This window comes from Alosa alosa, chromosome 10 (genome assembly GCF_017589495.1).
Source record: "Alosa alosa isolate M-15738 ecotype Scorff River chromosome 10, AALO_Geno_1.1, whole genome shotgun sequence".
Lineage (NCBI taxonomy): Eukaryota > Metazoa > Chordata > Actinopteri > Clupeiformes > Clupeidae > Alosa > Alosa alosa.
This window is the reverse complement of record NC_063198.1, coordinates 7,433,733-7,458,461: the sequence shown is the minus strand read 5'-3', so window position 1 is coordinate 7,458,461 and position 24,729 is coordinate 7,433,733. Positions and strand designations below refer to the sequence as shown.

At 45.3% G+C, this 24,729-nt stretch overlaps 1 protein-coding gene across 1 annotated transcript in view; it reads left to right on the top strand.

Annotated features, from left to right (window-relative positions):
- Positions 1-5,970: 5,970 nt before the first annotated feature.
- mmp24 (matrix metallopeptidase 24) overlaps positions 5,971-24,729 on the top strand; it is a 31,679-nt gene continuing 12,920 nt past the window's right edge. The window contains 7 exon segments of the mRNA XM_048255903.1: positions 5,971-6,371; positions 15,528-15,676; positions 16,273-16,389; positions 18,743-18,932; positions 18,934-19,048; positions 23,667-23,828; positions 24,502-24,701. Coding sequence (XP_048111860.1) covers positions 6,246-6,371; positions 15,528-15,676; positions 16,273-16,389; positions 18,743-18,932; positions 18,934-19,048; positions 23,667-23,828; positions 24,502-24,701 — 1,059 coding nt within the window. The 5' untranslated portion in view covers positions 5,971-6,245.

Below are 24,729 nucleotides of genomic sequence, written 5' to 3'. Positions count from 1 at the left end.
GGATGAGAGGATAGGAGAGGAGGAGGGAAGGGGAGAGGAGAGGAGGAGGAGAGGAGGGGAGTGAGGATGAGAGGATAGGAGAGGAGGAGGGAAGGGGAGAGGAGAGAGGAGGAGGAGAGGAGGGGAGTGAGGATGAGAGGATAGGAGACGAGAGGAAACAAAAGGAGAGGAGAGAGAATGAGAGGAGCAGGGAGAGGAGAGGAGGAGGAGGGAAGAGAGGAGGAGAGCAGAGAGGAGAGGAGGAGAGGAAAGGAGAGGAGAGGAGAGGAGCACTTACCAACTCCTTCCACCTTCCACTCCTACCACATGCCTGTCCCCTGGGGTCAGCTATCTAGTCTACCCTCACACTCCTCCTCCACATTATTCCAACACTCCCCAAACACTGGCACGCCGAAAGGTCAGACGAGGGGGTGTCCATTACATGTTTCCCTTCCAGTAGCCTCACTCCGTCCACAGTGCACTAACACATTTAAACCATGGGCTGTGCTGGCAGCCGGCAGGACTGAAGGGTCAACGCTATTGCACATTAAAGGAAGAAGAGTTTTTAAAAGATGTAATTCGGACCCCTCTGGATTAGCTGTTCATTAAGAATGCTTTATCTTCCTGGTAACCTGAGGAGACGGAGCATTAACCTTCAATCCTTCGGCGCGGCGCGGCTCTGCTCGCCTGCTATGGAGCGCGTGCTTTAATGGAGCTGGCATTTTCGCCTGCGTCTCCTCCACCTCGGGGGCCGGCTCTCGCTTCCTGGTGCTGCTGAGGAGGAGTGAAGATGCTCTGAGCCAAACAAATGTTCCGATCACTCTCCACATAATAGAATTGTTTTCATCCAGTCTATTGATTTTTATTACTCAGTCTCCGGGCTTTGCACATACCCTTACCTTTTGTGTCGTCCAAGGGGTTTCAAATGCCAGCTATGACATCAGCAAGCAACAGTCACCATCTGGGGTGCAGGGGGGGCTGTGGTCACTAAGGTAGACAGGGAAATAAAAAAGCATCTCCTGGTCAGGAAGGCCAGCTCACACAAGTCAGGGTGAAGGCACTTTTGGTGATGTAACAAGGAAGTCACATACCACTGTCTCTCCTCGTGTAAGACTTTTGCCTCTTCTGAGTAGTATACCAAAGTCCATTATAACCTCAGTAAATGTCTGTATTTCCATGCTCAATAACCCGTTCTGCATGTGGAAAGATACATAATGCACATGCAATAAGAGCAAAGAGTATTAAAAAATAAGAACCTGCCCTGTTAGTGTGATGTTTGGTCATTTGTTTCGTGACAGGCTCTGCAGGGGCCATACACAATACACATTAGAAAGTAGAACATGACCTACAATGGGACACGAGTAGGCAACGTAACGTGCAGAATCACAAGGAGGTGTTAGGGGGACGGGAAGGAAAGAGAGGCTCCTTCTCACATCAGATGCTGTTTACCAACACGCCATGGCTGGCAACAGATGACACAGAAGGGCCTAAACGCCAGGTGAATATGGGCCACCACTTACTCTGTGCCCTGGTCTGCATACAGCAAACCACAACAGGAAAAAGAAAAGAAAAGAACAAGGCTCTGGGGAGGGAGAATGAGTGTCCTTAGAGTACTGTACTGTATATGGGAGGCTGATGTGGACGACATATGCACTAAGTGTTCTCTGTTGTCAGCTCAGAACAGGAGCTATACAAGAACAAGAGGGAACAGTGTGTTCTATCTATTTTAAAGCTTTTTTAATGTATCTCTCTTGTTTGATAATGTGTGATCCTTGTTGCAGAGTTTCAGCCTTTGTGCGACCAAACAATTGATGTTCAGAAGCGTGCTAGGATTACTAATTTTTTTTTGTCACTCCCATCTACCTTTAAATGTGTATCAGGAAAATTGTCTGATTTAGTCCCGTTTCACAGAGCCATTGAAGCGAGGTTGCACTATTCTCCCGTCCATGAAATTATGTTTGATCCCCTTGGAGTGTGAACACGAGCTATTAACACCCAATAAACAAAATTTGAGACTCCCTCCAGAAAAAAAATGAATATCATTATTACATAAAGAAGTCTGAGTACACCTCAAGTCCATTATTTCTCTTCTACGCCTGAACATTGGTATTAGAGGGGCTGCCTTTCTGACTATGAAAAATGAGGCTGCACCGCCGGCCTATGTGATCACTTAGTAAAAATGACAAAACAGTAAAATCTAAATACTATTCCCATGCTACCGTGTACTCTAATTCTTTTCAGTGTGTTCTGTACCTTCATAATTGGATGGTGGACTGTACAAAATACAAACACCTTGTCTCCTTTAATCAAAAGCGAAAACGAAGAGAGTCGGCACATGGCCCAAACAGATCTGAGGCCTTTTCCTGGACACCCACCTGATTCAGATCTGATGCTGCGGACAACATGACTACCAGGCTCTTCTGTCTATGTCTTCTTCCAGGTCTTGACTGTCCTAATTGCGGCCTTGTTCTGCGATCGCCCCGCCGATAGCCTTCCGCATGGCAGCGGGAGAATGTATTCCGCTCGGCTCTCTGCGCTTCCAGATGGAAGGGGTGTGATATTCGGATCTCCCCTGCTGCTCGCCTTGGAAGCCCTGGGCTACATCCTGCCATCCTCGCAGCGTGAAGTGGGGCTGGCTGCCTCCAGGAGAGGGAGAGGCTCTGCAGATTGTGACCCAGATAGGGAGCGTCCTCCTGGGCACTGGACCCAGTGTCTGTCTTTCTGACTTCCTGTTCTTGACCCTGCATGTGCCAGACCTGTGCGACACACATGCTGAAAGCCTTTATGGTGACTGTACAGTACAGTGCAGTACAGTGCTTATGGGAAAACTCATAATAGTGAATATTATTTTATTATGTAACATAGACGTATTATTGTCATCCAATAGTCACTAGAATAGTGAATATTCATAAATAATATTTATATCCCTTTTTGATCATAAGTATATCGTGAGAAGAAACCATCACAAATGGACCAAGAAAAACACACACACAAAAATGTGTTTCTGTAAAGTATATTATGCACAGGTGTCTTTTGTGTAATACAGTTTCACAATAAATAAACAATAATATAATTACACAATAATACAATCCCTAGCTAAATAGGCTGACACCAGACATAATTTCACTGCATTTCTTACTTCCTGTAACTATATGCATGTGACAATAAACTTCCTTGTATCCTTGTATCCTTGTAAGGACATTATATATGACAGAAAAATATTTCACACTACAATATTCTGGAGAATTATGGTACTGTATCTCATGATGACAGAAAAGACCAGTGGCCTGTTGACCTCGACCTGGTCTAAACCCATCTGTCTTGTCTACGGAGAGTGTAGGGGTGTGGTAGGCTAAGCATTCGGCCGGCGCTGGCACTGTACGTCCTGCCTCGGGTGCTTCCGAAAGCGGTGTCAACAAGCCAAGCGGTGGTGGTGCATTCCCATACAACCCTGTTATTTTATCTGGCATATGGCGGACTGGACTGGCCCACTGGGCAGGTCACCGAACGGGGCGGCTGCCCTTCCTGGACATCCCTGGCCAGTCCCAGTGCTATGGCATGGAACATTAACCTGCTGAGATGATCCATTTGCAAGTGGGCATCTTGCCACATTAAAGAGATTTGTTAGAGAGATGATGACATTTAAGATATCCTAAAGCTTTCCTACCTTGTCATTGTTTCTTATACAGGCCAACAACTCATCCTAAATAACCACTCCTGTTCTGTAATGTCTCTCAATGGAGAAATATATAAACACCACTCCACAAATGAATATTCCTCACTTCCTGGCATGAATGGTCAGGCTATCTTACTGTGCACCATGGGGCCCTTTCACGCTCCCATCCTGTCTCCAGTGTAGTGTATACTCCACCAGTGTGTGCTTCCTGCTCAAGCTATGAGTCTGAGTCATGCTGATGCAGTTCATAAGGATGCATTGCTAACTTAATGGGTGTTTTGCATCTTTTATTTTGTATTTTTGATTGTTTCTCCAACACATTAGGCTAATCTCTCCCAGCTGTTCTACTGAGAGACTTCCGATGGGGAATTAAACTATTTAACTCTTTGCAGAACTGATGTAACTTTTATCTTTTTGTTTTGTTATCTTTTACTTATTTTTCACTTTTTTGTGTTTACAAACACAGACAGTGCTGCAGAGACCCTCAAAATCTCCATTGGGATTAGGAAATGGTTTTATCCGATCTTACACATTGTTTTTACGCCTTATTAGCTGGTACATCTGGGGAGAGACCCACAACTCTAACAGTCTCATTTGACATTTCTGTGTCTGACGATGCCCTAGTTCTCAAAAAATACTGTATCTTCTGCTTGGCCCTTGCATTTACTGTGCATGACCACACCAAGGTCATATTAAGGAGTAATATATCAACAGGGAACCACTGTTCAAATCTGGGATCACTTGGTTAATCTATGTTATGTTTGTTGGTCTACAGCAGTGTTTCTCAAAGTGTGGTCCGGGGACCATTGGTGGTCCGCAAGCTATCCTAAGTGGTCCGCGAGCAGACGTGGTAAAATATGATATAGATGAGTTGTTTGCAATATTAAACCAACTTGCATGTAAATCCAAACAGTTCTGTAACACTGTCTATGTAAGATAGCCTATGCCAGTTTTAATCATATGAATCCTCAATTTTTAATAATTTGAAATTGAAGTAGGTCTAAGCTTTTTTCAGCTAGGTGGTCCTGGTGGTTCTTTTTTATTGGTTAAGTGGTCCTTCGTCTGAAAAAGTTTGAGAAACACTGGTCTACAGTATATCTTATGCTGTAATGTTTGTTTGTGTGTATGCAAAAATGATATTCTGATTAGGCCTAAGTGTCATGTTAATTAAGCATATTGGTAGAACTTAACCTCAGTTGAATACTGTGGACCTAATATCACTCAGCCTACTCTTAAAAAATATTTGCAAAATGTCACTTCCTCCTCAAACCTCTAATCGATTTCTTAAAATTAACCATAATTTTAGCCTACCTTTTGTTATGATGCTGAGTTGCATCTCTCTTTTTTGCGCTTTTTTAGGTGTTATCTGTGTCATCTTTCAACAGTGTATATTTCTAGTAAGCTATGGTGACAAAAAAAAGGAATGATAGTCTGATGAATTCTAACAAAAATAGTCACTCCTGCTGCTCTGTTAGGTGAATCGGTTCAGGCACGTGCGCTTTCTCTCTCTTTCTCTCTCTCTCTCACTTCTCCTCTCTCTCTCTCACTCTGTGAGAGAGAGAGAGAGAGACAGTGAATTAACTATCTGACTGGTGAATAGATATCATTCTGATTCAGCCCCAGGAGTAAACTCTATGCCTTTCCATGTGTTCATTAATACAATTTCAGTGATGGCGGCCCGCTTTACACCTGCTCTCCACTGATGCCTCAGTCCTGCTACTGTTGACTTAGCACACATGGTGAAAATGTCGCTTCCTGTCACGCCTTGCTATCAAAACATGCAAACATAACTTCTATGTATTTCCTTAATGTCAAGGAAACAAATACACCTTCCTGGCAAAATAATGTGAATTATCTAATTAAATTCAGTCAGATTGCTCACTAAAAGCATGGACATTTCGTAATGCCACGTATGTCTGTGATCAGTTGTTTTGTTGCTGTATTATTTATTTTTCATTGTGCAATATAGAATTAGAGTTGTATTCACCAGTTTCCCTAAGCCACTCCATGTGTGGAGGAACTTTCCACATAATAAACGGTGACTTGTTATCAACAGACCGATGTTATCTAAGCTTTCATTTTTCTGTGTTTGTGTATCTGTGTGTATTGTATGTGTCATGGTCACTGGCATTTACAAGCATTACCATGCCGGCATGCTGTATTATGTTACTGCTCGCCATTAATGAATTAGCAGTTGCATTTGCGCAGTGGCGAGAGAAGACCTATAAGGTTACGCCGATTGCCAAGCTATCCAGTTATATAATTAAGTATTTAGCTGTGGCAGCGCTATTGATGTGTGACCGTGTGGAGCTGAGAGCGCCTAGCCTGTCTGCTGAGGGCACTGCACCTACACGCAGCCTCCGAATGCTCCATCGTCGGCGAGATGCTACCGAGCCCCAGTTCGACATTCCGCTTTAAGAACAGAGTCTGCGCAATGGGCTCCAGTTTAGCGGTTGGTCTGCGGTGAAAATTAACTAGAGAGAAAAGAGGGATAAGAGGACCATTTTTCCTAGGAATAAAAATACGCACAGAAGGACACAAGACTGGAAATCAAAAGCAGACTGACTGAGGGGGGAATTTGGGGACAGTCATGGCGGGGGCGGGAGCAAAGGGAAGGAAAGCGGGGCTCCCTGGTTTTTGTTGGAAAACCTGTTATTTTCATCTTTTATTCTGGGTCGTTTCGTTATGTGGTGAAGAGAAGACCTTCATCGTAGAGGTATGTCCGAAAAAACGATGCATGCAATCGATGTGTGTATCTTGCCAGTGTTCCTGACTCCAGGCTTCTGTTTGCGAGGTATGCGAGACTTGCGCTCCGCGAAGCATCCCACTGCATAACAAAATTGAAATTGGCTACTTCGTGCTTTTACATTGACTTATCTATAAAATACAGTTGAATTCTCTGGATTGATTATATCAATATGCATTTAACAGCGACAATGCAATACCGAATGAAATAGGGGTAAATAAATAAATAATGACTTAAATGGATATATAAATAAATAAAATTGATAAACAAGCTGCACGGCTTGGATTTCTCGTGCTGTTTTGAACACCATATTTTATACTGTAGTCACACTTGAATTATAGTCTAACATAGGTATAAGACTATGTATTGTCCAGAATAACAACATACAGCAATGACATCTGATTTGAGACTGTTCTGACGAATGAATGTATTGTTGACTAACCCAGAATCAGTGAGTGATCGTGACGTGAAATGTTTTTACATTCGATCTATGGTCATTGCTTGAACACCCCTACAATAAAAAAAAAAAAAAAATACAGGATTTGTTGTGCGATAACAATCTTAGCTAATTTCATTGCGACACTGTACATTGCTACTGTATGCTTTTTAAACCTCATTCACGTTAAATGTTCCTTGCCAAGATCTCGTTCTGTATTTACGAATTTGATTTGAAATATCTTACAACAGCTGGTCTTTGTTAACTGCCCACTAATTGATATGTAAAGACGAAATGCACGTTGGAAATGCCCAAATGGGACTCGCATATCTGAAATGTCATCTTTATTAAATGTCTTTGTTTCCAAAGCATGGTAAATATCTGTGCAACTATAATTATTGTCCGATTCTCATTGGCAACGTTCAGTGCTAAGCCTTACTCTCTTGTGTGAGGAACAAAGAATCACGTTTTTTTACGCGATTCCAAATATAGGCTCCTCCATAATTTATTGAGAGGCAGAGAAATACATGAGAGTTGAGGGGGCAATGCTAACATATTTGCCCTGTTATAAGTTGTTTTTATTGCAATGGCTCTGGCTATATGGTTTGTTTGTTCTGCACATAATTTAATCGTTTCAAAAGTACGCTCAATTAGTCCTCTGCCACATACAGAAATCGTTTCAAAGCGCCCATTGTGGCAGAGTGGCTATTTTCTTTAAGCATAACAAATATTTATGTTGAATTGACATACACTGTCAGGCTGTCACATGTGTTCTCTACCAGGTCGTGTGCAATGCACTGTAACAGGGCTTTGGACATCCAGTGTTTTCTTTTCTTTCTTGCATTTTCCACTTGAATGGATATTTGTAGCCTATCTTCTTTGTGAAACAAAAGAGAATGTTGATACCAGTCATGTACAGGTTTAAAGTGTGTTTTCTAAAAGACAAAGTGTTGCCAAGTAACAATCAGGAGTGATGCTGCCCACTGTCTTTGTTTGCCTCAGCGAAGCTGACTCCTGGTCTGGCAGCCAGAGTGAGTATCAGCAGAAATACAGTCGCACACAAAAGGCTTTGTTTGGTCAGAATTGTTCCACCGGCCACGTAGGCTTGTCGTTTCAGAGGTGTGTTTGTAGAGATTACCTGTGCAGCCCGTTACATACCTCATTAAGGGAAACTCTCAATGGCCAGCCCAGATAGCAATAAGATGGCTAGACGTGAACGCAAAACTAATGGCCAGAGGTGATTTCAGAACAACAATGCACTGCTTCTGAGGGACCCTGCATGAGTCAACTTGAGGGATGTGTCCAAATTCAGCGATGAGTAGTATACACTTATTGCCTGCACAAATATCTCCCAAGAATGAGACATCTCAACCCAGATGACCCTGTTGAACACAGACTTGCATGCATTCATCGTGAAACCTCTAAATTACTATGCTATTGTTATTTATTTGCTTTTGTTTGTTTTCTTTGTTTCTTTGATGATTAATACTGTCTCACTGTAGCCTGCCATTGGTGCTGATAAACAAGATGAGGCCCTCACTTCATTGGGACCTTGTATTGCTTTCAGACCACACCAAAGTCCCCAGTGATTTTATGATGCTCAGCTTGAAGCCATGCGACTAATAATGGGAGCGTGGCATCTGGACGAACCAGCCATGTCTTAGATGTGTCAGTGCCTCCAGTCAACCGGAATGAGCAGTCTGTCGCCAGCATCACCTATAGCCCAAGTATGTGGAGAGTGCTGACGAGCTGGGTTGATGATGATGATTAGGACAATGATGGAGATGGCGGTGATGATGATGGGTACAGTGATGGTTGCTTTAAAGATAATTGGTCCATCTTTCTTTCTCTTTCAGCCTGGCTCTGTGTCTTTCTTTGCCTTAGACATTGCCTCGATTTTTTTTTGTGTCTCTTGTCTCGTACTGCCTTTTGCCTGACCACAGCCTTGATTTTTTTTTTGTGCCTCCCTTTGCCTCGATATCGCCTCGTTTTTTGTTGTAAACAGAAAAGCTTCCTGTTTTGTGTCTGTTCTGTGTGCGTTGCCTCAGTGATGGGCCGTGCGTGTCCCACTCCCCTCTGTGACTCACTCTCTTGGTACAGGGGAGGGGAGAGCTGTCAGTCACAGTTATTCACTCACAAAGATAACTGTTTGCACCCATTGAAAACCAATTAATTAGAGGCTATTTTCGGATTACTTGATCGCACAAACAGGCACAAGTGACGACCAGTCGGCTGCTTTGCCTTTAGAGTGCCATCCGTGGACCGCCTTCAGCTGCTGCCTTTGCTCCCCGACAGAGCTCCGAGGAATAGCTCACTGATACTGTTGTCCATACTCGACTGTCGAAGCAGAGCATCTCTTCCAGTCCTTAATTGATCTGACTGTTTTTGCCAAGGGAAGACACTCACAGCATTTTGACCTTCCTATTTGGCCATTTCAATGGCTGTTGTGTCACCAACGGGTTTGACAGGGTCGTATTACGTAAATAATTGCTGTCCAAGTGGCCGTGCCAGCTCTGTGGCCAACAGTCTGCCAAACTGGCACATTTGTGTCATAGGGGCCCCTGTCCACAGTAGGGGAAGAACAAGTGCCGATCTGACCGTGCCATGTGCCCCAGAGTCCATATGGAACTCTGAAGCAGGTCTGTCTACATTCCATATTAAATGAATTTCGAAAAAAAACATGAGGGTTACGATGACTAGTGCATGTCTTATAGAACATTATGGAGGTCTATGAGGTGCTCAATATTGCGGGCGGATTGTCAGATTGAATTGAAGGTGATGAGTCTGGCAAAAAAATCATCCTCTTGTTGACATAATCTGACAGCTAGTTTCAGTATGGAGACCGTTTAAGCCTAAGCAGTTTGCTGGATTTGAATGGGACCGATCAGCAGCATTCTTCATCATTCTGGCACTGAAGCCAGAGAGAGAAATGTGCTTGTTTTTGTCCTCTACGTTGTTGTGTCTCCATCTCCATGAGTTTCAGTTTATTGTTGTATGCCAGGTATACTTGAACAATGTCAGTTTCCATGGCAATCTTAACATACATTTTTTTCACTTGCATCATTTGTATTTTTAGAATTCAGTGTTTGCCGGCGGTCATGGTTTGCAAAACATAAGCAATTACGACATTGCCAATTACAACATTACTTGCCTTTGAAGCATGGCTTACTCTTCCTCCATACATATTCTTGCACACTGTGTTGCACAGTCTCTGATCTCTAGTAGCACAGTGCTGTTTTTCAGCGAGGCCTCAGTTTAGACGACAAAGCAGCGCCCTTATTCCACTCTCTCAGACAAGAATTAATTGCTGTTTCTGTGTAAAACTGGCCCTTTGACAATGGATCTTTGATGAGGGTCATCCTTGTCCAGATTTAGAAAGGGCCATGCCATGCTCTGCTCTAAGCCTATAAGCTGTCAGTGGACCAAATCAAAACAAAGCAAAACACCACGACACAGCCCAGCCCAGCACACAGCACAACACAATGACTCGCCGGACATGGAATTAATCCAGCGTAGACCTATATTAGAGCTCCCGACGTATGCTGATGTTTTTACAGTTGCTGCGACATTACTGAACATCTGACTTGTTTGTGAAGGACAGATTTATCGCATCATGTCTTCTGTTGTTCACAATTATGATGTTACAGTCAGATCATGTGAACCGAGAGGGTGTCATGGCTCTTCTTACAGATGAAAGATCTGCGCTGCGAGGAGTAATGTACAGTAATGATGGTACACACACACACACACACACACACACACACATACACACACACACACACATGCACATAGGCTGGTGGTGGAGAAGACAGAAGGCGCTGGGGAGTGGAGTTGATGCTGTGGCGCTTCTGCATTGAGTTGTGTAATATTTGAACACTTGGCCTATATAGCGCACTGTAAGATATGGGTTTTTTTTGCCTTCTTTTAGCCGTGCTGCGTTAACGCCAGCCCACCGGTGAGTCTCAGGGGTTCCGCACCGCGCGATTTTTGTACATTAACGGAGGGAGAGAGGGAGAGAGAGAGAGAGAGAGATGGTGGATGGGGCTTGTGGATGCATCGTGTTACTCTTAGCATCAGCAGAATCAAATCACAGCCCATGAGTCAGACGGCAGTGCTCAGATGAAGACGAGGGACGCCGGAGCTCCCCACACCCCGCTTTGGAAGAGACAGCAGCTGAACTGGCCCATGGCTCTTTGCTGAAATTGCTTGTTTTGACATTCACTGAGACACTGGATTTTGTTGCATAATGTTAATGAACCACCACCTCCACCCCCCCCCCTTTAAAAAAAAAACCTCTGCGATGGGCGGTTGCGTTTGATGGTATTCTTGAAAAGATGTTATGGGTCTAGACAACCTGAAAAGGGAACAGAGTGAATAGTGAACAGACATGGCTTGTAAATTAGCAAGCCATGTTCAGACCTGGAGAGGTAGTGCAGTTCTTCACACTAAAAGCACTCAGTATGCCTGTATGAGGTGTTCTGTGTGGAGCAGAGAGGAAGACAAGAGACGGGAAAAAATAAACAAAACAAAATGCTTCCTCCTCCAAAGACAGCAGAAGACATTGTTTTGACTGACTACAGTCAGACCCACCCCCACAATTTGCTCTGAGAATGATGTTCACAGCCCACAATTGGTTGGTGTGCTGTCATTTTTGTTTACATGTAATATAATTCAGCTGGTTTTATTATTATACAAAAAATAACAACATCAATAATGACATTATTATTATTATTATTATTATTATTATTATTATTTGCTATTATAAATATATTATCTATGAATATTATCTAACATAATATTTGTCTCTTCGTAGTATTAGTATTGGGAGTGTGTTATTTAGAAAGAATATGTAGAACTATTTACATTCAGTATGATCTAATGGGATGAGTACAGCACAGAGTCACCATGAAGGGTAATGATAGCAATGACAACACTAAGCTGCAGTAAGAGTACATGTTGTGGTTGTCGCTGCTCTGCCTTCACCTATAAATGGTGTGATCAGTGTTTAGTAATGCTGTTGTCTTGTCCTGCTCGGGGGCTCTCCAAGGCAGCCATGCTCTCGCTTCTTTTGTTCGCGCGTCTACTGTCTTTCTCCCTCTCTCTCTCTCTCGCTCTCTTTCTCTCTTGCGCTCTCTCCCTTTCTCTCTCGCTCATCTGAACAGACTGTACTTCCCCTCCCCCACCAGCCTTCTACTGTATGCTTTATTCCCTCGCTCTTCCATTCTGCTGCTCTGCCCCTCTTCCCTTCTGCTGCTCTTGTCCAGTCTCTTTGGACGTCTGCTCCATTTTTTGTTCTTCATGTCTCAGCCATGGCTCAGCCTTCCCTCCGTCCGTCAGTGTGTCTGTCCCAGACTCCCTCAGCCTCTCCCGCCTTCATCCCTCGCCTCTTGGAATGGGCTCTCCCTCGGTCAGCCTCGTTAGGTGGCAAGACATGGATGTCATTGCCCGGCACGAACAAGGGGATGGCCTTACATCATCCATATCCTGGCACTTATTGATCAGCCCTGTATAGGGGGACAGTGTGGTCCCCTCCACTGCTACTAAGGAATAGGAGATGCCAGACATGAAGTCATGGTGCTCTGCTGATCGATCCCCCCACACCCGACCCCACCCCCTCTCTCAGGTCCTCACTGATTACTGAACGTTTGAAAGGTTATGGAACGGGCTCACGTGGCCGCACCGATCCCCTGGAGATGTCCATTAGACAGGGGCGTACACACCAGCGCAGTTACGGCTTCACGTTACACCATGTTTGTGAACAAAGTGTGAGAGAACGCTGGAATGAGGCCATGAGGAACACATCTAGGGTATTTACCAGTACACTTAAATAAATAACGTTGTATAAAAGGATGTTGATTGTTGTCTGTCGTCAACTGCAGGGTAGTCAGGAGTCAGGACATATGCCTCAGCTGTCATCCATCAAGTCATAGACCATTTGCGCTCATCTATTATGTGAAGAAAGGATCAGCTAATTGTTATTAATGACTGTGTGTAGAACACAAACATATAAGTCAGCTACTTTTTAAAAAGGAACTAATATAACAGCAAGTTAACACAGGACAGAGTAGTGCACTGGCAGAAACCCTATTCTTTGGAAGGCCTAATTGTCTTAATATATGATGTCTCAGCAGTAGTAATCATTGCCCAATATCGACTGAGTCATAGCTCTGAAAAGCCCCCTCACTGCTGCCAACAAATTGCAAGGGGTTGATCACTCTCCCAGTATTAGTTACATTATCATGTCCGATAATGTGGACTCATGAGGTTGATGACTCAGGGTGGAGTCATAGTTTGGGGTAGTAGGAGTAGTTGGGGGAGAAGTCATAGTTCCACTGGAGGATGTTCTGGGGAGATCATTCTGGATCTCAGGGGCCGTGTGGGGTCAGGTGAAGTATTGGCATTGGGATTGGTGATGGGCTACAGACTTAAATCTGTATCACAATATTTCATGATATTTTTTGTGATAACGATAGAAATTACAAAATGAAAGTAGTGAGTAGTGTCGTTCACCACCATCTTCTTGGCCACAAGAAACAAGCTTGCACTCTTGAGCGTGCAAGCGTAAAAAGTATAACTTAATTCTAATCCTTACCTCCACTCTCCACCATGCTTGTTGTTGTACATGAAAGCTACCCATGATGCAGGTGTATGTTATATAAGTTATATCATGATATGTCACATTCTTATCATGATATCATCAATACATATCAGTGACAATACAATATTCCCAATTAGCACAGTTGCACAAAAAGGAGAACCACCTACTGTTAGTGTAATTAACCAACAATATATTATGAGCAACCAGGCTGGTTGGTATGTCAGTGCTTACGGTCTTGCCTTCTCTGATAGAGGTAGACTGGACAACATAGTTTTCACCACTGTTAGACATCTGTAGTCACCCCCAACAATGCCACGGCCATCAAAATGGTGTTTTGAGATTTGACTGCAGTTCATTTGTTGAAGTGGAATCAGGGCAATGCATATGGTGTGTTGTGGCATGGCTTTCCTATTTCAGTTCTGATTGTGCTTAGAGGAAGTCTTGACATCTTTTGAAGTCTGCTTAAACACCTTGTAATAACTCTGGCTGTGACTTTGAGAAGACGTCTCTCAGAGGTGATTTGCAACGAGGCCCACCCAAAAGGGACCGGCGGTGGTATTTTAAATTCCAAATCTTGCGCCTGGTACATTCTGCCGATAATGTGGCAGCACCTGCTCCTCAAGCTTAACCAACTGCTCAGTACCTGCTGTTCGGGGAGGAGGTCTGTCAGTCCCCATCCACAGATACACTCCAGCTGGTGGGCTCGCTATATCTCCTGTGCACCTAAAATTAGTTTATTTTATCCCTGACATTAAAATGCAGATAATATATTTGGTCGAAAATGGCCACAGGATCCCATTCAGGCGTGAGGGAAGATTGGCCATTTTCAAAGCGAGGCAGGCAGCATTTGCGAAGCGGCGTGGATATTTTTACCCAGTGACTCCTGGGAGAAGATAAGTACACAGATGCCTCACCAAATTGCTGGCACTCTGCTTTTTTTCCTTCCACTCCTGTCTCTTGCTCCCTCTCTTTCCCTCTCTCCTTCTCTTCTTCTCTGTGCCTTGGTACAGGGATGAAGAATCCATTGTTTCCTGTTTGTGTGCGGCTCCGTGTTTATGAATTTGCTCTATTGTGTTGTTGTTGTTGCTTTAATGGTTCTGTAGTAATTGTTGTGTAATAGCTCTGGTGAATTATTTAATTTGAGTGATTTCCCCAGAGGAAACGGCAGCTGCCGGCTCTCGGTACACATCTATGCGATTTTGGGAGCCAGGCGCCACCATTACCGGAGAGAGAGAGAGCAGGAGAGAGGTGGCGGATTCGTTCAGGAAGATTAACTCGGTGGTTTAGATCAGCTGTATCGTTCGCAGATGTGAGGCCGGGTTTAGCTGTCTTGCTAATAGGATCAGAGGTGTGATGCATTGATGTGTTGTGATGTGGCAAGCCTCTCACTGTGTACCTCTGCCTCCAGCCATGTTTTTTTCTTTGTTTTTGTTGGTGTGCGTATGTGTGTGAGAGTGTGTTTGAATTCTATTTTATCATGCCTGTGATTCATCAACACTCCAAATCATAAAAGTCTGCAATTTGCACTAAGGTATAAAACACACATTTACTTTGTATTATTATACCTGCTTTCTGCTACTTCAAATATTTGTCAACCATGACATGCCAGTTGTGGGATATGAATTGTTGCGGTGAGTCTGTCTGAGAGCCAGTGGTGGGCGGAGGGGGGGGGGGGTGGTAGTGGGGGGCTGTATGATTGTGAAGCATCTTCTCCGGAGGCTTCAGAAGTAATGATAGTGTAGGGCCCCACTGAGAACAGAGGGAGCTTGTGAATCCACCTTCCATTAAAATATTTATGATCAAAATGGACCTTCTGTCATGAACTCAATTACAGGGGGCCTCCTCATGTGTGCAGCGCTATAAAACAGACCATGCTCTCTCTGCGCCGGCCCTGGCTACTCACGCCGTCCAATGGGGACAGGAAAGCCGAGAGCCGAGAGTGTGGATATGAGCTGTCTGATGGGTCACTGACAACCTCTCCTCTCCCTCTCCTCCCCTCTCTTCCCCTCCCCCACCTCTCTCTCTCTTTCTCTCTCTTTCTCTCCCTCTCTCTCTCTCTCTCTCTTCCTGTCCATCTTTTTGCCTCCTGCAGACGTGGCTGAAGAACTATGGCTACCTGCTCCCCCACAACATCCGAACGTCGGACATCCGCTCGGAGAAGGCCATGCAGTCTGCTGTCGCTGCCATGCAGCGGTTCTACGGCATCCCGGTGACGGGCGTGCTGGATCAGACCACCATTGAGTGAGTCATCGCATCGCTCGCAGCCAATACAAACACACACACACACACAAACACACACACACACACACACATCAGTCCAAGAGCTGCAGAGATAAAAATGAGCCTTGTATCGACAATCTGGACCAAAAGAATTCTCCATTTATATACAAGAGCAAGTGTTTGGTTAAGATCTGTGAGGACATCACCTCTAAGAGCTTCAGAAATGCCTATAGTTAATGTCTACTGCTAACACATACATTAATCATGAATAGCCTCCCAGTTCAACAGAGCAGTTATTGTACATAGTTGCACAGTATATGTCGAGCTAAAGTTTAATGCTGTACAGTATAGACTTTATGTCTGCTTTGTAGTGTAGAGGGAAGACTTCTGAATAGCCTTCCTCATCTCATTTATCTCATCTATAACCTCATATTATTGGTGTGTTGTGATTGATGTTTATCTAGTAGATTTTCTCCATTAGATCACTGCATGGCCTCTTGCTGTCCCATCTCTCTCTCTCTCCTTCACTTTCTCTCTATCTCTCCCTCTCTCTCTCTCTCTCTCTCTCTCTCTCTCTGTCTCTGTCTCACTAACCTTTGCGTTTGTGTCATCCAAAGGTGGATGAGGAAACCTCGGTGCGGGGTCCCAGACCACCCGAGCATCAGTCGTCGGAGGCGGAATAAGCGATTTGCCCTCACTGGTCAGAAATGGAGGGACAAACAGATCTCTTACAGGTATCGTATAGATATGGTATGGTTCCCTCCCCTTCTCCCCTTCAGCATACTGCAAGAACAGTATTTTCATGGGGTTGGTGCGCTGCCAGAAATGCAGTATGTATGTACTGTATTTAGGCATAGATATTTCCTTAAGTCATTAAACAAAAAGAGACAAAATCACAGGGCTTTGGCTCGATTAGATTTTATTTCTCATTTTGTTAAAGTGATTCATTCAATGCACTCTCTTATCTGGACGTCAGGGTACATTTTGTTCGAGAACAAAAGCTTGATTGCAGTGGCAAGATCGCATGGGGCTTGGCGTTGAAAGAGAATTGCCCACACACTTGGTGCTGGGCTGTTGGGTACTGTACAAACGCTAGTGCCTATATTAAGTAGAGTGCGGAAAGTGGGTTTAATACTGGCAGGAGGAGGAGTTGTATTTAGGATGTCAGTGAGTAGCATTCGCTGCAGTTAGCGCTGTTAGCACTAAAGCAGTACTACAGCGCATTCTATCAGCTGGCATTAACAATAAATGACAAGCTATGAACCACATTGTAGATCAATAGATGGATGGAGGAATGGATTAATGGAAGGAGGTTAGATTGATGGACGGATGGATGTAGGGATAGATGGATGGTTTTTATGGGAAGTTGTTTGACATCTAAGACCTAATAAAACCACACGTTCCTGTAATGTGGTCTGACAGTGATACATTTCTTGTTTTATTTTTATGCTCAGAACCTCATCCCTCAAAGTGCTAAAGATATTGTTATGTAAGCAGCATGAAACGTTTTTCAAATCTGGTAATGAAGACGTGAGGGTACCCCACCCACCCCCTTAAAAAATGTCAAATATTTATGTCAATCCTGGAATTTTTATAGAGTGCCTCAGAAGCCATGAATATGAACATGGTGTTTGACACAGCTCAAGCAGGAGGGGTTTTTAGCCACTGGTTCTACTGTATTCGCCTGAAGCAAGCTCTCTGTGAGTGTTGCTCCTTATTTATTTATTTCCTGCATATTAGATTCCGTGGCCTGTGAATATGTTTTCGGTACACTCCTCACTTATGCAATGCAGTAACGCTTGCTGAAATGCCTCCCCAAGGCAGGAAAATAATCCAGCCACTCTTATGTAGACAGGAGAAAAGAGGGAGAGTGCTTTTATTTTTCCATCTTTTCCCCCCCTTTCCGTTTGGAAGGAGATAGGAGGAGCTCTGTACCTTTAAATGCCTTTTCCTTTTCTCCCTGTGTTCTATGCTCTATATTTAGTCTGTCTGGGCTAGTGAGTCTGATTTGATCTGTGTGGATTGTCAGGGAGCATCAGGCAGAGGAGGTATTGAGGAAACCTGGCGCTCTTACTCTCCCTTGGAGTCCGCTGACTACTACACTAGGTCATATTGTTATTATTATCATCAGGCGCCTTCCAAGATTACCAAGGCTGCTTTGGCTGTTTTGTATTTTGCCATTTTTGTTACTGTGTAATGCCGCAATGTGAGATTAAGAAAATCACTTGAAAAATTGCTCTTTGCATTTGCAAGTGCCACAAAAGAGCTTTATCTTTTGTCTGATGGTAATTGTTTAAGACAGTGTGTTTGTTCCTGCAATTTGTCATGGATTTTTTTTTCATGTCAATTTCATCGGTTATGTGTTAAGAAGCGCCTATCCACCACAGCCTTAGGTAATTTGCCTGGCTTGCTATTTGCCCCATATTTCTCAACATTTATGCAGATTATAAGACTATTATGTAAACGTTTAAGCAGTGTGTACTCAGATGAGAGGCTGCGCTTGTTCGGCGAGCCACAGATCATGTTTTCTGTGCCCAAGTTAAGGAGCTCAGGGGTTCATTTGCAATGTGTTGTATTGGACGAAATCGGTGGATCGAATCAATCAAGATTAATCCAGCGAGATTTGGCATAAGCTATCTTTGATGGTCATTGGTAATGATCAAGAGCAGCAGATGGAACAAAAGCATTCAGATGATGGAATTTCAGGGCTGATGGGCTTTCAACTGATTCTCACCCTGCCCCTGATTCTCATCCTGCCACAGTCCTCAGAGGACGAAATACAGGCATCGACAGCTATTTTTAACTTCTTAAAGTGCATTAGATGACATGCTGTGGAGAGCTCAGGAGTACACTGCATACTGTACACTGTACACTGCACTATGTATATGTCAGATTATTAATTTTCACATTTTTTTATTATGTTATTTTTTTTTGTTACTGTATGTTAATTTGATTTCAACTTTCAAATTGTTATCAATGTATAAACATAAATGTATATAGTTTGTGGTGATTAGAATAATGTTGATAGTTTGACAGTTGTCACCGTATTTAATGTCAACCTCGCTTTTACTTTTCTTTCGCTACCAGCATACACAACTACACACCTAAAGTGGGCGAGGTGGACACGAAGCGAGCGATACGCCAGGCCTTCGACGTGTGGCAGGCGGTGACCCCGCTGACCTTTCAGGAGGTCGACTCCAAGGAGATGAAGGCCCTGGGCAAGGAGGCGGACATCATGATCTTCTTCGCATCGGGGTTCCACGGCGACAGCTCGCCAGTTTGATGGTGAAGGAGGCTTTCTGGCCCACGCCTACTTCCCTGGCCCGGGCATCGGTGGAGACACACACTTTGACTCGGACGAGCCGTGGACGTTAGGGAACGCAAATCATGACGGTGAGTTGCTCTCCAAAAGCTATTACAGTTGATGCATGGCTGAATCAAAACGCCGGATCGTTTGACTGATACCAATAATAAAGACTTATGCAATAGTTGTAACCATTATGCATAGTGATGCAATGGTTATGTGAACAACATGACATTTACAGTATACTGTAGTCATCAATCAAATCATCCGATTCCCATTCATGCAAGTATACAATACATTCAAGTAAATTTTATTTATTCTTCCGACTGTAGGCACAGATTGCTTACAAGCATCTGCATGGAAACCAATTTCAAAATGTAATGTGGTAGTGATTTTAATATTATTTGTGATGACTCAAACATAATGCTTAATTCAATATTGACAGAAAAAAACACCACCAAATTGCTAACTGTATGGTTTTCCCTGCCAAAGGTTGATAAACGCTGTGGGGTGTACAGTGTTACTGGGTTTGATAATTACATTCAAATATGAGTATCGACCGGAGAGGCCCACTTGTGTGAGTCGAAGCTTTCTGGAGTGGAGACAGAAAGTTTCTTGGCAGGCCCTGGGGCCAGTGGAGGCCCAGCACAAAGCAATGAATTAGGGGATGAAGAAATACTCCCTCACTCACTGATAGCCGCTGATGAATGACTCTCAGATCAATGTTTAATTGAATAGTAATGAGCACTTGATCAGCTGAAGAATAGAAAATTGCAGCTAGGCAAAGGGAAGGAAAGAACAGAGAGAATGAAAGAATGAGAACATGAGAGAGAGAGAGAGAGAGACAGAGTCACCCTCATTAGCTTCCCAGCTTGAGAGAGAGAGAGAGAACCTGTTTAGATGACTATGACAGATTTGCTCCAGCATACTAGATACCAATATAACAGCGAGATGTTTAGGTACTTAGGTTCGGTATATGACTATCCTATGCAGATAGCAACAGTGCTGGCTAGTTAATTGTCAACACTGTAGAATGTGTTACTGCCAATCAAGGTTGTTATTGTTAGGGTAATGTTTTCACTGGTGCCGTGAGATAACACAAAACCCACTAAGCATGCAGTGTTGTGTACACACACACACACACACACACACACACAAGCAATCTTACACATCTGCTGTGTGGCAGTTAATTGAGTAACTGCTGTGGTGGGGCATCCCCATCTATATGCACCTCACTCACCTGCTCAGCGTGTGAGATGAATGAGAGTGAGCCCTCGCATCTCCTCCCTCCTCTCTCCATCCCTCTCTCCTCCTCTCCTCTCCCCATCCCTCTCCTCTCCTCACTCCATCCCTCTCCTCTCCTCACTCCATCCCTCTCCTCACTCCATCCCTCTCCTCACTCCATCCCTCTCCTCTCCTCACTCCATCCCTCTCCCCTCCTCACTCCATCCCTCTCTCCTCACTCCATCCCTCTTCCTCCCTCACTCCATCCCTCTCCTCTCCTCACTCCATCCCTCTCCTCTCCTCACTCCATCCCTCTCCTCTCCTCACTCCATCTCACCCATCCCTCTCCTCACTCCATCCCTCTCCTCACTCCTTTCCTCTCCTCACTCCATCCCTCTCCTCACTCCATCCCTCTCCTCTCCCCATCCCTCTCCTCACTCCATCCCTCTCCTCACTCCATCCCTCTCCTCTCTCCATCCCTCTCTCCTCCTCTCTTCTCCCCATCCCTCTCCTCTCCTCACTCCATCCCTCTCCTCTCCTCACCATCCCTCTCCCTACCCATCCCTCCTCCCTCTCCCCACTCCATCCCCTCTCCTCACCCATCCCTCTCCCTCACCCATCCCTCTTTCTCCCTCACTCCATCCCTCCTCTCCCCACCCATCCCTCCCCTCCCTCACTCCATCCCTCCCTCCCTCACCATCCCCCTCCCTCACCCCTTCCCTCCTCCTCACTCCATCCCTCTCCTCACTCCATCCTCTCCTCTCCCATCCCTCTCCTCACTCCATCCCTCTCCTCACTCCATCCCTCTCTTCTCCTCTCTCCTCTCCCCATTCCTCTCCTCCTCCCTCCCTCCTCTCTCCTCCCCATCCCTCTCCTCACTCCATCCCTCCTTCCCCTCTCTCTCCCCATCCCTCTCCTCACTCCATCCCTCTCTTCTCCTCTCTCCTCACTCCATCCCTCTCCTCACTCCATCCCTCTCCTCTCCTCACTCCATCCCTCTCCTCCTCTCCCTCCACTCCATCCCTCCATCCCTCCCTTTATATCTCCCTCACTCCATCCCTCTCCTCCTCCATCCATCCCTCTCCTCACTCCATCCCTCTCCTCCCTCACTCCCCATCCCTCTCCTCACTCCATCCCTCTCCTCTCCATCCCTCTCTCCTCTCTCCTCTCCCCATCCCTCTCCTCACTCCATCCCTCTCCTCACTCCATCCCTCTCCTCTCCTCCCCATCCCTCTCCTCTCCTCCATCCCTCTCTTCTCCTCTCTCCTCTCCCCATCCCTCTCCTCACTCTATACCTCTACTCTCTTCTCCTCTCTCCTCTCCTCTCATCTCCTCCTCCACCACCATGAGGTGATGGAGATGAAAGAGGAGCACTGAGGGAAGATCGGAGAGACGTCCGAAGTCAGGCAGAGGAACGGAGAGAAAGAAAAGAGAGGCGGGGTGGTGAGATAGGAGGCGTCAACCCTGACACACACACACACACACACACACATACAAACATACACACACACACACACACATACAAACACACACACACACACACACACACATACAAACATACACACACACACACACACACACACACACATACAAACATACACACACACAGCATCCAGGGGGAATCCCTACCCACTGCAGTGTCACAGCCGTTCCACTGGGAACAAGAGTGGACAGCAGGCAGGAAGAAAGAGATTTCCAGATCACAAGAATGTGCGGTGACGGACAGTGCATGTATAGCAGGAAGTGGCAGCGGGGATGGGAAGCAATGAGGGGTGGGATTCTCATCCAACAGCCAGGTGTGAGCGCCACGCTTCAAGAAAGCCTGAAGCGCACACTTCATTAGCCAGGACAATTTTCTGTTGTTAATGGGAGTGCAAGCTATGAAGTCTCACACCATTAAAGGCACAGTCCACAATTCCAAACAAGTACACTTTGTTTTGTTTGGTTTGTTTTGTTTTTTTCAGTTCCCTGTGGTCCTCTAGCTGTCTGTTCCATGTGTGCACTCATACACAGTCCCGACTTTGTACAGGAACAGAATAGAATGTCTCAGACTGAGCAATACATTATTCTAACCAATCAGCAACATTGTTTCGGGAGCACTGAAGTGAGGTCTGTATTTGATGGGATGTTGAGCAATTTCAACAATACTTCACCAGGATTGAGAACCTTGCTTTTAATTATATACCAATATGTAGAGGCCAGAACATACACTCATTCAAATACTGTTCATTTGTTTTTCATTCTCTCATTTCTCTCTCTATATATTTCTCTCTCTTTCTCATTTCTCTCTCTCCCTTTCTCTCGCACTCATATGCATCCATACAAGCAAGTGGTTATACATGGCTTTGCAAATTTGTCCTTACATTGTACCTCGGGCAGAGGACCTTGGAGCATGAAATGAAAGCGAAAAGCTGAATGGATTTCTCCGATTCCCTTTATGACCCCTCAGCGCACCATATGTTCACAGAGGGAGACAGACAGATAAATCTCCTCACAGGAGACAAGGAGCAGCTCTCTCTCTCTCTCTCTCCCCCTCTCTCTCTCTCTCTCTCTCTGTGACATATTCTATTTATAATCGCAAGGAAGGGAAAACAGCAACAAAAACAAATCAGTAAGTCGGCAGAACAAAATGTACAGAAGTATTAGACAAAAACAAAAAGACAAACAAACAAAAAATAATAGGAGTTGTGTAGAGGAATTGAAATAGCGGGTAGCTGAATGAAATAGGCATAGATAGAGATGGAAAAAGAGGGGGGAAATGTAATATGAACATGAGACGGGGGCGATGGGAAGCCGAAGCATGAGCTCACCTGTGGTGTTGGACATATGGGTGATGACATCCGACGGCGAGGTGTGACCCGCAGGATCCACTGCGATTAGACATCTGGAAAAGGCCTGTAGCGAGAGAGGAGGGGGTGGGGTGATGGGGCTGACACGTCTGAGGAGGGTAGAAAATGGCATCTATCGCACCTCCTCTCCTCTCCGCAAACTGGCTCCACACGCAGCCAGACTCATAGCAGGGGTGGCCCGAGCGAGCCTGGGATGTCTGGTGGAGTCCGACAAATGTGTAGGTGTGTAGCAAGCCAAGCTAGCAGTTGAACAGGAAATCTGGCCCACGCGTTTCAGGCCCAGATCAGCACCGGATCCTGGCCAGATCTGTTCCCGCGTCCCAGCAACAATCTGGGAGAGTTGTGCTTGCTATGAACTGTGTACTAGAGGGCTTGGTGGAGCAGCGATAACGTCACCAACTGACAATCAGCGTGTTGCTTTGGATAAAAGCGTTTGCTAAATATCAAGCAACTTTCACTTCAACTATTCACCTAGTCAAGTCAAGTTTATTTATATAGTGCATTTCATACACAGAGGTCATTCAGTGTGCTTTACATGAATAAAAGCAGACAGTAATAACAAATTTAGCCTTAGGAGACTGGTGGGTCATGTTCATGGTAATTAAATAGTTTGGTGATGATGTGTCTCTTTCAGGGAACGACCTCTTCCTAGTGGCGGTGCACGAGCTGGGCCACGCGCTGGGTCTGGAACATTCCAACGACCCCAGTGCTATCATGGCACCCTTCTACCAGTACATGGAGACGCACAACTTCAAGCTGCCACTCGACGACCTTCAAGGCATCCAGAAGATTTACGGTACGTCGTGTTCCCTGCTCAGTGGGGTATGTCCCTGCTTGTAAGCATCAGTAAGCAAGAGCTCATTCTAGAGAGCCAACACAGGAAAGGGTGTGTGTGTCTCTCTGTGTGTGTGTGTGTGTGTGTGTGTGTATGTGTGTGTGTGTGTGTGTGTGTGTGTGTGAGAGTGTGTATGTGTGTGTGTGTGTGTGTGTGTGTGTGTGTGTGTGTGTGTGTGTGTGAGAAAGAGAGTGTGTATGTATGTATGTGTGGGTGTGTGTGTGCGCGCGTCCCTCATAGCTCCCCGAAACTCTCTCTGATATAGGAGCCCGGTCAAGCCAGGTTCATTTACACAACAGTCTTTAAACAATGACATTTTAATGGCCTTCTAGCTCGGTCATTCCCGGGTTCAGAGCTCCGTCAGAAACAAAAGGCCAGCAGGGCGAGCAGGCCATTTGCCCCGTCAAGATTTGCCATTTCCCTGCCCTCACCTGCTGCTTGGGGGCAAGCTGGGAAGCTAATGAGGGTGACTCTGTCTCTCTCTCTCTCTCTCTCTCTCTCTATCTCTCTCTCGCTCTCTCTATCTCTCGCTCTCTCTCTCTCTTTTTTATCCTTCTCTCCCCATCTCTCTCTCTCTTTCTCTCTCTCTCTCTCTCTCTCTCTCTCTCTCTCTCTCTCTCTCTCTCTCGTCCAGGCGTGCCCACTGCGATGATGGAGCCTACACGGCCTCTGCCCACTCTCCCCATGGGACCCTTGACCAAGAAGCACAACCTTGCAGCTCCGCGGCCCACATCGCCGCCCTCCCTCGACCGGCCGTCCAATGGCAAGCCCAACATCTGCGACGGCAATTTCAACACGGTGGCCTTCTTCCGGAGGGAGATGTTTGTCTTCAAGGTGAGCCAGCCATGTGCACTGTTGAGCC